The sequence below is a fragment of the Indicator indicator genome, chromosome 1 (assembly GCF_027791375.1).
Source record: "Indicator indicator isolate 239-I01 chromosome 1, UM_Iind_1.1, whole genome shotgun sequence".
Lineage (NCBI taxonomy): Eukaryota > Metazoa > Chordata > Aves > Piciformes > Indicatoridae > Indicator > Indicator indicator.
Genome location: NC_072010.1, coordinates 59306980 through 59321384, shown reverse-complemented (window position 1 = coordinate 59321384; position 14405 = coordinate 59306980). Strand labels below are relative to the sequence as shown.

Below are 14405 nucleotides of genomic sequence, written 5' to 3'. Positions count from 1 at the left end.
TCACTGCCCAGCCTGGATTTGTGCTTGGGATTGCCTCAATCCAGATGCAGGACCTTGCACTTGGTCTTGTTGAACCTCATGAGGCTGGCTTGTGCCCACCTCTCCAGCTGGTCAAGGTCCCTCTGGATGCCATCCCTTCCCTCCAGCATGTCTGCTGCACCACACAGCTTGGTGTCATCATCAGACTTGCTGAGGGTGCACTCAATGCCACTGTCCATGTCGCCAACAAAGATGTTGAACAAGACTGGTCCCAGGACTGATCTCTGAGGGACTCCACTTGTCACTGGCCTCCACTGGGACATGGAGCCATTGACAGCCACTCTTTGGGTGCAGCCATCAAGCCAGTTCCTTATCCATCTTGTGGTCCACCCATCCAACCCATGTGTCACCAGTTTGGAGACCAGGATGTGGTGCAGGACAGTGTCGAAGGCTTTGCTCAGGTCCAGGTAAATGACATCAGTTCCTCTCCCCTCATCTATTAATGTTGTCACCTGTTCATAGAAGGCCACCAGGTTTGTCAGGCAGGATTTGCCCTTGGTGAAGCCATGCTGACTGTACCAAATCACCTCTTCACTACTCTTCTGTCTCAGTAGTGCCTCCAGGAGGATCTGCTCCATGATCACAGAGGGCACAGAGGTGAGACTGACTGGCCTGTAGTTCCCTGGTTCTTCCTTTCTTCCCCTTTTTGAAAACGGGAGTAATGTTTCCCCTTTTCCAGTCAGTGGGGACTTCCCCAGACTGCCAGGACTTTTGGAATATAATAGAGAGGGGTTTAGCAACCTCATCTGCCAGTTCTCTCAGTATCCGTGGGGGTATCCTGTCGGGTCCCATGGACTTGAACACTTTCAGGTTCTTCAGGTGATCACGAACCTGATCTTCACTTATGATGGGCAGTTCTTCCTTCTGCTTCTTGCCATTAGCTTCCATGACTATTCCAGGAGTGTGGCTGGAGGCCATTGCAGTGAAGACTGAGGTAAAGAAGTCATTGAGAACCTCAGCCTGTTCCAGGTCACTTGTGACCATTTCACCTGTTTCCTTTCTGAAGGGGCCCACACCTTCCCTAGTCTTCTTTTTACCATTAATATACCTGTAGAAATTCTTAGTGTTCCCTTTGACCTCCCTGGCTAAATTCAATTCAAACTGTGCTTTGGCTTTCCTAACCAGGTCTCTTGCTGCTCAGGCAGCTTCCTTATATACCCCCCATTCTAGCTGTCCTTTCCTCCACTCCTTATAGAGCTTCCTTTTAAGTGATAGCGTGTCCAGCAGCTCCTTGCTCATCCAGGCAGGCCTCCTAGCATTCTTCCCTGCTTTTCTCTTTGTTGGTATACATTGTTCTTTCATAGTGTTGAAGGCAGTGCAAACAAAATATTAAAATGTCTCATCAAAGCTGATTATAGAATTGGTGTCCAACTGTATGAAGCAGAGACTGAAATACTGACATAAAGCAAAATGCCCATGGCAGGGGGGTTGGAACTAGATGATCCTTGTGGTCCCTTCCAACCCTGACTGATTCTATGATTCTATGAAAATGAGAACATCTGTAAAAAAAATGTAAGGACTTTGCTATGTGTTGCCTGTTATGAGTTTCAACTTTTGCTAGTGGCTCTAGTGACAAACTTGTGTAGAACACCATCCAATTTTTTCCTATTATTTGGGTTTCTTTTTATTATAGAGCTTTTAGGCAGCACATTCCTTCACCAACCAGTAGCACACAGAGAACTCAAAAGGCATTCTGTTTTAGGCCTTTAACAGTTGCTACTTTACTGTGACAAGAACTCACATCTAGGCCAATAACTGGACCAGAGAACAAATCAAAACAAATGGAGTTAAGAGCATTATCAAATCAATTTCAAATTGATCTTTAATAGTTTTCTGAATTCTTGTTGCATGCCTGCCCTCAGTCCTGAAAGAGAATAGAACATAATGGACAACAGTCAGCCCAATGAGGTGGAGCGTCACTGAAAAACATGACTGGACACAGTAGGGAAACAAATAACATTTGAACATCCAGGACACATCTGCAGCACAGCTACAACCTCAGAGGACAGAGAAGTATCTCTCACCAGGATACAGGATAAGTAAATATCAAGCCTGGTGTGCATCAGTGACACGTCCATGCCAAGAAAGAACTTGTGCTGGCAAATCTCCAGTCATGTGTGTGCATCAAAAATGCTTAACTTGTACAAGAAAGACTCAAAGAATCAAGCAACCAAAGAAAGCATGATTTTAAATATTGCTGAGGATCAGCACTGCAATACACCAGGGAAAATTTTACATAACTGAAAAAAAAAGAACTGTAGGGAATGGGCCTTTAGCTACAACATATCTATGTCAAAAAGGCTACACGAGAAACCTCCTCCAGTCATACCATATTAAGTTTCTGTGCAGAGGCACAGATAAAGAAAGAGGAAGACAAAGGAAGGACTTGGCAAGTGGGTCAAAGGAAGAAAATCTCTCCCTCTACTGAGCTCTCAGGAGAGAGTCTGGTATCCAGTTCTGGGTTTCCTGGTACAAGACAGACATGCATGTGTTACAGTGGAGGCCCAAAGGAGGGCCACAAAATTGATCAGAGGGTTGAAACACCTCTCCTGTAAAAAAAAAGGCCAAGAGAGTTGAGGTGGTTCAATCTGGAGAAGAGAATGCTCTGGGGAGACCTGATTTCAGCCTTTCAATATTATAAAAGGGGCCTTTAAGAAAGACAGAATGAGACATTTTACCAAGGCAAGTAGTGACAGAACAAGAGGCAATGGTTTTAAACTGAAAAAGGGTGGGTTTATCTTGGGCATAAGGAAATTTATTTTTTTTATGTTCAGGGTGGTAAGATACTGTAATAGGTTGCTCAGAGAGGTTGTGGATGCTCTGCCAGTACAAGTTTTCCAAGCTAGGTTGGATGGGGCTTTGAGTGACCTGGTCTAAAGTCCCTGTTCATTTCCAGAGGGTTGAAACTGGATGATCTTTAAAGGTCCTTTCTAACCCAAACCATTCTATAATTCTGCGAATCAATTTCTAATAGCAGAGTGCTGTGGAATCTATGCCAAGTCCTCCTGCAACCTCTGTCTGTGGAGACGTAATGTCTCTATTCCTGGTACTGCAATGACGGACAGATGAATTTTTAAGTGAATGACTCACTACAATCATGCGGAAACGTGGTGATAGGGTCTCACTCAGTGGTACCCTCATTTATCACATCTTTCACCTCATGTCTTTGTGCTGTCACATGGACAGCTGTTCTGGAAAGCAAGCTATTAATCAATCTCTGCTGATCAGAGGAGACCAGTAACAATTCTTATTCAAATCATTTAGGTTGTCATTCGTATTTCTCATTTCAACATGCATTTAATACAAAAATATTGGTCTTCTTTGTCCCAGTGCTCATTGTCAGGCCCTGCACATTCATGCAGGCCATCTTAAAATGCTCTGAAGCCACTTACTAGCAAAGGCTTAAGTCCTGACTGCCTAGGTAACAATAGTGGTAGAAAAATGCGAATAGAAAGAGGAGAAAGAAAGAGAAAGGAATAAGCAATTTGGCAATGTGGTGGTAAGGCCACGACACATGGCCCAGTACAAATCCAGACAGGCCTTAAGATGTCTAGACAGGTCCTTTCTCTCCCCTCCTTCCTGCCACAACAACAGGGCAAGGCGGGAAAAGGAACGAAGGGGACAGGACCTTGCCGGGCTGGTAAACAAGATGCCCATCTGGGGTCAGAGCACGAAAGCTTTCCCAGACACAAGGTCCTGGCCTCTGCCTGTTCTGGTCATAGCCTGGCAGAACACTTTCCGTTGGGCGGCTACATGTTAGCTTTAGTGCCCCATCGGACCAAGTGACCTCTGGCATTTTGTATGTATACAAGTGGCTAGGGAGCCTAGGCACCTTGCTCACATCTGCTGAAGCCTCGCCTCACTTCAAGCCTTGTCGTCCCGAGTGCCCTGCCTTGCTTCGAGTGCCTGATCCAGAGCCCTGGGATAAAGCCACAAGCCATACATGGAAGCCGTGACCCTGCCTGCCTGGGACTTGTCTGCCGTTTTGCTTCTCCCTGGGATTGATTTTGGAAAGCCAGAGCCTCGATCTGGATTACAAACCCACAGTTTCTGGAGCCTGCCAGCAGAGAGAGCGAGCTAGGAACCACCTCCAAATTTCTACTCTGATTCTCGTGAGCAAACCCGGCCTGCTCATATCTTCCTAAGGGTTATTGGTTGGCCTTTGGTTTGTAAGTGGGTGAAGCTATTTGCATCATAGCTTTTTCCAGTCTCTGAACTCTCTAAATTGTGTCAAAACTGCCATACCACTGGATTTCCAACAAATCTACCACAGAAATAAAAAGAAAAATTGTAGAGGACAGTATTAGTAGTAGCTTAATATCTAATTGAGTAAACTAAATCTCTAGACACCAGCCTTACCTCACCAACTTCAGACAGCTATGAGTGAGCAAAGATGCTTTACTTTCCCTTGAGGCCCCAACTCAGATCTTGGTAGATTCAATCATCTTTTTTTTTTTTTATATGCTTCCTCCTCTCTTTTTACTTAGAGGAAAGCCCAGAACAGTATATTCCTGATTTGGCATTTGTTCTGTTATTTTGGGGAAAGAATAAGGAGTAAACTCGGCTCCCTGGAACAGCAGGACTTCTGAAGTCTTGTCAACAGATGCTATGCAGTGCAATTTAAAATGGGGCACAGCCACTGGAACTGCATTTTGCCATATCAATCCTTTCACCTGCAGAGAATTATTAGTAATTAAACCATTAGCCTGAATGAAAGTAGGAAAGTGGAACTGGAGACTACCACGGTTTCCTAAGTTCAGCAGCTGTCTTTCCTTTCTATTTGTTATTTCAAAATTAGGAAAAAAAGCCTTATCGTGGCCTTCCAGTACTTTAAGAGGGGGCTACAGCAAAGGTGGGGAGGGACTCTTTGTCAGGGAATGTAGTGAGAGTGGCAACAATTTTAAATGGAATTTAGATTAGATGTGATGGTGAAATTCTTTAGTCTGGGAGTGGTGAGACACTGGAAAAAGTTGCCCAGAGACTGTGGATGCCCCATTCTGGAAGTGTTCAAGGCCAGAGTTTTGTGGCTTTGAGCAACCTGATCTAGTGGTAGGAAGACTGAAATTAAAAGATCTTTAATATCCCTTCCAACACAAATCACTCTATGGGTCTAAAAAAACTTTGGACAAAGTTATTTAGACTAAATGGGAGAGTTTATATAGGTAGTAATGTGACCTAGAGTATTTCTTGAACAGGAGAAAACTGGACACTGGCTCAGGTGTTGAGGTGATTCAAGCGTGAGGTGCTCTAGCCCGCAACAGAAATTGAAATTATCACTTCCTAATAAGGAAGAATAGAATTTTTGTCTATAATTTTCAAAATGTGCACCATATTTAGCAGCATTAACATCAAAGCATTGTCATCACATAATGTAAAATGTGAATTACACAAATGGAAGAGATATTTTAACCATGGAAGGTGATGAATTTTGGTTCCCAAACACTTAATTTTTAATAAACACAACCCTGCTTTTCTGTGCTTTTATCTGCCTTTATGTCCTTTATACTAAATTAACTTTCAAATTATTTTTTTTTTGCACACTCACATTATTGAACTACACTGAATGTAATAAACTACTATTATGGTTGGACATTCAAACTAGAATTTTCCACACATGCCTACCTTCCGCACAGCAGAAACCTGGAAGAAATATTCCCTATGGAGGTTTTTTACGTATACAAAGATTTGAAGCAATAGGGTGGGGTTTTTTACATAGAGATATTAAGAATCAAAGAGTAAGTTTAAAAATAAAGCAAATAAAATCCAGAATGAGAGCATTTAGGACAAATAACACACACCTGTTTTTAAAATACCATACTGTATGTATGCATTTCCACATGTAAAACTGAACTGCAATACTGCTTAGCATCAGCATGCATTACCAAAAAATCAAAACTGAGGTTCTCACCACCAACATTAACATCTTCATGTACAATTACTATGACAACGTATCTCAAGCATTTTAGATTAATTCATAGAGTATTTCACCACTTTTTTAGAAAGCAGACATATCACTGTCAGTGCATATGAAATATTCAAAACTACTACCGGAGAATACTACCTTTAAAATAAAGACAACATCCTCAGTAAAACATCAGCTGTATTAAAGACAAAGTAAATCACCTAATTTTTCACATTTTTCCCTTGTGTCTCTATTCTTCTCTAACGAACACTAATGGAATTTGGCATACACTACAGCACTTGCATTATGCTACCAGACGTATTTAATCTACTTCAATATTAGTATTTCTGAAGTTTTAAAATTCACTAATGATATTTACAGAGCTTATTTCTTACAAAAAATCTGTAATTTAATGTAATTCATCAATTATGTCAATCAACTATACTCACATTATGCTATAAAACCAGGGGGAACAGAAACTTACTAGCTGTCACGATTTATATTGATTATGCTAGACAAATATTACACTAAAGGAATGCATACCCCCACAGACAATGCCGTCCACATTTTCACACTGTCGATCATCACATTCACAGTTTTTGCCATGAACTCTGCTGTCTCCTGGAGGGAAACAAGTGCATTGGCCACATTCACATCTCCCTGTAAGAATTAACAATAGTTAAGAGTCATGATTTCAGTGAAGGAAAATAAATAAAATAAATTCCCAAACTTTATCTACACCTCCCAAGACAAACTACAAGTCACTCTGAATTAATTAAAATATGAACATAAAACATTAAAAAAAAAAAAAACAAACAAAACAAAACAAGCCAATCCAAAACTATCCTTTCTCCATGGTAACTGGAAGCAAAATATATGACAATTAGATCTTGGTGGAAATGGCAAAAATAAGCAATCATTGGCATTGTATGTTTTTCATCTCTCGGCTTTGCATAACAGAGCTATGCTCTGAAAGAGTGGTTAAGCTTTTTAACAAGCTGCCCAGGGAAGCAGCAGAATCACCATCCCTGGAAGTGTTTAAAATCATGTAGATGTGCTTAGGCACATAGACGAGTGGTGCACTTGGCAGTATTAGGTTAATGGTAGGACTTGATGATTTTAGAGATCTTTCCAAACCTTAATAATACAACGGTTCTGTAAAAAAAATTGGAGCCACAAAAATGATCAGAGGTCTGGAGTACCTCTCCTTTGAAGAAAGGCTGAGCGAGTTGGGATCATTCAGCCTGGAGAAGAAAGGCTCTTGGGAAACCTTAACCGCAAACTTTCAGAACCTTTAAAGGGGGGCTATAAGAAAGATTGGGACAGGCCACAGGACAAGGGGTAGTGGTTTTAGACCAGATGCAAGGAAGAAATTTTTTACTGTGAGAGTGATGAAACAATGGAACAGGTTGCCCAGAGGGGTGGCAGGTGCCCCATCCCCAAAAACATTTGTTAAGTTGGATGGAGTTCTGAGCAACCTGATGTAGTTAAAGATTTCCCTGCTCATTGCAGGCTGGTTGGATTAGATTACCTTTAAAAGTTCCTTTAAAGGGAAAACTCTAAGACATTCTTTATCTATGTAGAAATAGAACTCTTCAGATACTGTCAGTCATTTGGAACGCAAAAATCCCCATAATTTTTCTTGACTAGATCTTAGGAAATAGCAGTTGAAAGCAAAACCTCTGTCAGAACCTTCCCTTCCAAAAACCTGCTCACAGGAGAACTCCACAAAGTGGAAATAGACTCATCCATACTTCCATAGACATTCCACTCCAAAGCCCTAAGAGGAAGCTTGTCACTATTTGGGACTCTTTGCATCTACCTTAGACAATCTGGCAACTTCTACAAAAACATCACATCACAGCGTCCTAAAGCACAGTCACCCTTATGCAGATAGATACCTGATGAACAGGACCTATCTGTTGTGGAGACTCTGTAAAATAAACTAAAGAACCATCTTTAACCCTGGTATCCTGTCCAGATAGTACTGTATTAAAGGTGATGCCTGAAGGAAAATAAAATCAGTTTAAGCAGGTTGCTTTGAAGAAAGGAGTCAGCAGAGATGGAAAATCATCCAGAGGGATGAGCAAAGGAAGGTTCTGTAATGAGGCTTCTGCATGTTCTCTAATGAAGCATTACCTTCCGTAATTCTTAATTTAGTAAGTCAGAATGACCTGAGAGCCCAGTGGCTGGGCACTTGTCCTGTAATGGGAACAGGTTCCTCTCAGTCCCTGCTGTGATTAATATTTGTTCATTTTAGATAATGTGCAACAGTTTCACCAGGGGGAAAAAACAAAACAAAACAAACCACAAAAAACCCAAACCAAACACAAGACAAAAAACAACACATGGGAAGACAAGATACATCTTTGTCACATAGGGCATGCAAGTGCAGGTTGTCTTTTAAAAATCAACCACAAAAAGGATTTAGGCTCTACATTCTCTACATTCTTATCTAATGAATAAAACAGCAACACCTATATTCAAAAAGCTCAAATTCCTTGTTTATAGATGTGCCTCATATTTTATTTTGGCTATCTTCCACCTAATGTCAGGGTATGATTTACAACATCTGACTTCAGACCTCAGCAGAACTGGAAGCGTCTTGAAAACGGACAGAAACCTCAGTCACTAAATGGTCTGGAAAATTATTTCTGAGCTATTAATTTACTTGTAAATATTCAAATATATAGTTAATTTAGTACATGGCTGCTGGAATTGATGATCAAATTATTAGAGCATCACTCCTGTTCTTTTACAAATGTGACAACATCAGTACTAGAATGGTGGCACTAAATAATCGCAACTTGGTGACGGTTTAAAAAGTATGCTTTACCTCCAAAGTTCTGAGATTTTGGTTAGATTATGTAAAATGGGCTCACTCTGCAGAGATAATTAATAGAGAATAAAATCTCTTTTGATTCTTAATAGCTAGCTGCATAGGAGTTAGACTTCAAAGGCTCAGTTTATCACCAGATAACAAACAAACAAAATAATATAATTCTGTAACAATAAATTTGAGGTTGCCTCCCTGGAACAACCAGAATATTTGTAGGGTAGGCTTGCTTCAGCCATACTACTGTTCTGGCAGGTGTATCTGCTACCGAAATGAGAGAAGCTACACCTTATCTGTGATCATCTTCTCTTACTTATTGTAATAAAATACCATACAAATTCAATCATTGAAAAGTAATTTGAAGCTCACATTATACTGAAAGGGGATCAGCACTTTACTAAACATACTCCTCCTTTGTCTAGAATAATAGGTTTACCATAGCAACCTGATTGTAGAGGGAAAGCTACTGCCAAACACATCCTAAATTCTCTTTGAATTCCAGGGCATACAGAAGCAATTGAACACAGGAGGACTATAATGTTCTGTACCTTCTCAACCATCTGTGCAAGAGCTACACTTTATGAGTAAAAAGAAACAAGTTCACCTCAGACATTTTTAGCAAGTGGCTTCCTCTCATGCTTGCTAAACAAAGAGAGTAAATTTCATTGTTGACTTCAGATGAAGGAAGCTTGAGGTTGTATTATAGCATTGAAAAGCTTAACCTACTTATTGCAATGCAAGACTCCAAAACCAGAATATTTATACAAGACATTTATCTACAGTCTTAATATTTCCTCGCACTCTTCCCTCCCATTGATGTCAATAGGAGTATTAACTTAGTAGGGATAATACTTATTACTTGAAGACTGAAAAAAACCCCACCTTTAGAATAGCTGGGTTTTGTTTGTTTTCAGAGGGAGTTCAAGTGCCACATTTCATTAAAACACAGAAGTTTCTTAGATAACTGACTCTAGAACTCAAAACATCTGTGCCTTAAGCATTTAGATTTTAATTTTACTTACCATTTACTGTAGCATTTTTAAATTCCTCTTGGCCAACATTTGTGAAAGCAAAACAAAAGTAAACAGTGACTAGGCTCATATAAAACCTGCTCCAAAGCAAATTGCTGTGACCACTAGCTGCATGCATTCAAACCAATTTCCAGCTGCCTGTACAGACTGAATACAAGTCCCTTTAGTACATATAATTTTTATTTTAAAACACTGTGCTAGAAGTATATAATTTGCTTAATAAAACATTTTTATCCTGTTATTGCCAGCAAAAATTCTGGGAAGAAACAGCAATAACTTTCAATGTAAAAATAAACACTGAATATAATAAGATGTACTTCATTGCCTTTTCCTGTCTGTAACTCTATAGCATAAAGGATTTTTCTGTGCATGGTACTGAATTTTTATCTTCTAAATGAAAACAAATAAATGATTTGTTTGTTTGGGGGTTTTCTTGTTTGTCTGTTTTTTTTGGGATTTTTTTGGTTTGTTTGTTTTGTTTTGTTTTGTTTTAAATGTTTAAGGACTACCATTCCAGATTGCTCTAAGACTGTGATAAAAACAAACCAGGTCCATTGATATCTTGGAAGGACAGTGTTTCAGGCTGGTGATAAATAGAAGGCAATGTGCCTTTAGGAAGAATTTTTCTGCCCCATAGCTGTCCCAGGCTTAACATCTGAATGCATCATCTATCAGAAATTGCAATTTCTTTGTTATCAAATGATCTCAGGCAACCTGAGCACATTCAGTGAAGTTGCTGTGCATTTCTGGCAGCAGAACCCATTTCATGCTGGGATGGGAACAGATGATCTGAATTAATGTTCAGAAATGGTAAATCAGGGAAGGGGAATGGGAAAATTGTAGAGAAGATCACAAAATTTCAGGGGGTGGGGGGAAGCAGATGTGCCTTAAAAACTAATAGGATGTAGCGGCTTCAAGTAAGAGAAAAGAAAATTCACTGACTGAGCAGTGGAGGGAAAAAAAGACCAGTAGACAGAATAAACAGCACTACAATGGGCAAACAAAACACAATGCTTACCAAAAATAGGGTGGACAATCTCATCATGCCCTGCTCAGTCTGAGGCATAAAGAGCAGTGCGATCCAGCTGAGCTTGACCAATGGGGAGAAGCTTATAGAAAACAACTATGGACTTGCCAGCGGACACACGTAGATTGTTTGGTCCCAACCCCAAAATGTCATGGAATGACTTCCCACTCCTAGAATGGCTTTTCATTTGAAAAAACAAAACAAAACAAAACAAACACCACCACCAAAACCCAAAGAAACAAACAAAAGAAAACCCACCACATATAAAAATATTCTACCCTACTTGAGGTGCCAGGAAGAAAGGAAACTTTGGAATTATCTTTAGTTTGTACAAAAGTCTCCTTGGAACCTCTTGAAACACCTGAATATGTGGCTGATCTCGCACAAACAATGAAAATCCAGGAACTAGTTTCTTACAAGGATTTTGAGCAAGAGTTATGTTCTACCTGTAATACATGTGTAATCTCTAGTTATGTTGGGGAGAAAATAAGCTTTCCTCTTCTAAAAAAACTTTATGAACTTGTCTAAGTGCAGGTCTATTTGTCTTCAATGCCCCAATATGTCTGAAGTTTCGTAAGAGAACAACTAGATCGGCCAGAATAACTCTGGTGCAAAAGGAGTTCACCATCTGCATGAAAAAAAACAACCCTCTCCTACTGGACTTGAACAATGTTATCTGCACTGAAATGATATTTTGCCATCTCAGAGAAATGAAAGAACATCAGAATCCTTAAATGTGGTTTGGCCTCTGTAGAGAGCACGCAGCTGTAGGTGGAGAGTGAGGAAGGTGCACTGTGCTGCTCATTGCAGCATGCTGACCTTTTTCACAGGAACCAATGTTAGTTCATTCCTGGTGAGCAGCAGAGTGATAGAAGCAAAGATGTGTAATGAGGTGCATTGGTACACAGCTCTGCTGTGCTCTTTGCCTCACAAGTCTTTGCAGGAAAAATATAAAACAAACATCCCAGGAGCGGACAGCAACTTGTTTGCATTTGAATCATCATATAGGAATATTCATGTATTAACAGTACTTTAATTGAAGGTGCAAGACCCATGAAGAATTTATTTTCTTAGGGGGGGTTGGACTCAATGATCTCTGGAGCTCCATTCCAACTCCTAACATTCTGAGATTCTGTGATTAGTGTGCACAGGACTGCTCTATTAGGCTGTTTGGGACTTGGTGTGGGGGGAAATCTTCTGGTGAGAACTGGATTTTCCACACAAGTTTCAAGCAACAAGTACTTTTTTTTTTTTTCTCTTTCCCTGCGGTACATTGGGAAAAATAAAATTGTGCATTTATCTCCTTGTACATGAGTCAAAAAAATGTTCTGCAGCTATTACAAGAACAACTACTTGTTTGGATTTGGGCTGGGAACTAACACTCTTTTTCCAAATCAAGACACAGAAAACAAACATGCCTTAAGTCTACTCATAAAAAGATTATTTACAGCACGACTGACCCAAAGCCTCAACTAATAAAATAAAAGCTCCAGAGAAGAGCTTAGCTCTTCAGACATAAAAAGAAATTAAAATTGCTTTAATAAATCTAAAGTAATTCCCAAACTTCGTATTTTTGAACCATGGTGGTTTTTTGAGGATTTTTGTACACTGAAGTGAACTTTTAGCAGCAAGCATTGAGGTTTTTATTTAACTAGCACCAACAGTACCTAGATCATGTAGTTAAGCATCTGTATTTTCCTTAGTCTAATTACCTCTCGAAGTCAGTAATAGCATCAGCTACTACATTCAGCACCAACAACAGGGCTGAAGTAATTGCATTAAACTATTACCATGTAATGGTATCACACGCTTAGAAGACTTATATCTGTAGCTGATAACTTCTTGTGCCAGGTTGCATTATCTCACCACAGGCCCATGGCTCGCCTTAGGCCCTGCTTATATTGACACATTTGTTTTTATTTTAATTTCCATATCATGTTTGGAAAACCAACTCTGTGTTAAGTGCTTAGTGACTCTGGGACATCCAGTGCTACATGGAATATCATAGTCCTTTGTGAAAGAGCTGGGAACAAGTTGAAAGGATTCACAAGTCATATGCAATTCAGGGAGCGTCATGGCGGCTCTGAGGACTGCTGTGTAGAGTTTCTATTATTCCCTCCCTTTAGTAGAAGGCACCTCAAATTCCATGCCTACTCATCACCTACACTCAGCAGGTTGCAACAGCTGTTGTTATAAAAAAATCAGCCTATGAAAAAATGTAGAAATTCACAAATTAAGAAATTCTTTTGCTAAAGCTGCCTAAGAATTCCCACTATTGTATGTATTATTTATGATGTTCACTAGTACAAAGTGTACTAGTATGTATTATGTATGTACTAGTATGTACTAGTACTCATGTAATAAGATGTGTGGGACTTTTCTCAGACAGAAGATGCATGTTTCTTTTAATCTTTTTAAAACCGGGTTGCTTTATAATGAGAAAGAGTTATAAGAAACTTAGGTTTCTTTCCTCAAGGCAGAAAAAAACGCAAACCACCAGAAAATGATACAGAAAACAAATATTTTCAAGATAAAAACCTTGGAGAAATAAAAGATAAGTACGCTATTCCAAACGACAGAACTCTGACATCAGCACAAGCAACTGAATCTCCAGGACTGTAAAAGCCAGCGTTACACAAGAGCAATCGCAAGTGGCTGACACTTGCTCCCCACTTCAGGACTCACTGCATGTATGGCTGGAAACCTAATTGCACAGTTGGCATATGGCATCTGAAGTAAATGCTCTCCCTTTGTGACAGCCTAAGAGTGAAATACTTCTTTAGATAAATCCACTCAGTACCACTTTACAGATTTAGCATCAGACAGTCTTTTGCAGCTTTTGCTGATCAGCTCCACTGATTGGTATCTTCCTTTCCATGTTGCTTTTTCCCATTGTTTTTTCTTCCCCCTCCTCCCTCTCTTTAAACATTTACTTAAGAAGCACTGCTGTGTTGTTCCTTTCTTTTTCAAATTGGTAACTTGTGACATCTGAGGTCATCATCAAGCTGGTATGTCTCCTCCATCTTCCTCCTCTCAGCAGCAGTGCTTTGAGGATACAGTCCTTGAAGACTGTTATTGTATTTCTGCACAGCCAACGAGGAATTTCTAGAGGAGTTCCAGGAGCAGAGTCATGAACACCACCACTGCCCACTTTGAAAGAGTAGGGTTTTTGTTGCATACTTCACTTTTCTTGGTGAGTTCTTCCCCAGATCACCCATTAGTGACACATCTGTAACAATTTGCTCACTATATTAAGACAAAGTAGGACTATGAAGGCAATTACTTCTCTGTTCTAAAGAAATGTGATAGTCAATGTTACCACGCAGAGGAGAGATGTGTGAAGAAGACAAGTAAGAAGGTGACAAAACTCTTCCTAAAGAAATGTAGTTTTAAGGCACAGAACAGTGGAAATGGAAGAGGAGGAATACATTGAGGAAAGAGAGAAAAAAAAAAAAAGCATGGCAAATGTCACTCTGAAGATGTAAAATCCCTATAATTCATAAAGCAATGATCTGATTTTTTTCTACCTTTCCACCCCTCTTCTCTCACCCCAGTGAAAACAGTTCTTTC

The 14405-nt window shown here is 39.9% G+C and overlaps 1 protein-coding gene across 1 annotated transcript in view; it reads right to left on the bottom strand.

Moving 5' to 3' along the window:
- Positions 1-14405, bottom strand: part of ITGBL1 (integrin subunit beta like 1) — a 146356-nt gene that overhangs the window by 13857 nt on the left and 118094 nt on the right. The window contains exon 8 of the mRNA XM_054385231.1: positions 6485-6601. Within this exon, the coding sequence (XP_054241206.1) occupies positions 6485-6601 (117 nt within the window). The remainder of the gene's footprint in view (positions 1-6484; positions 6602-14405) is intronic.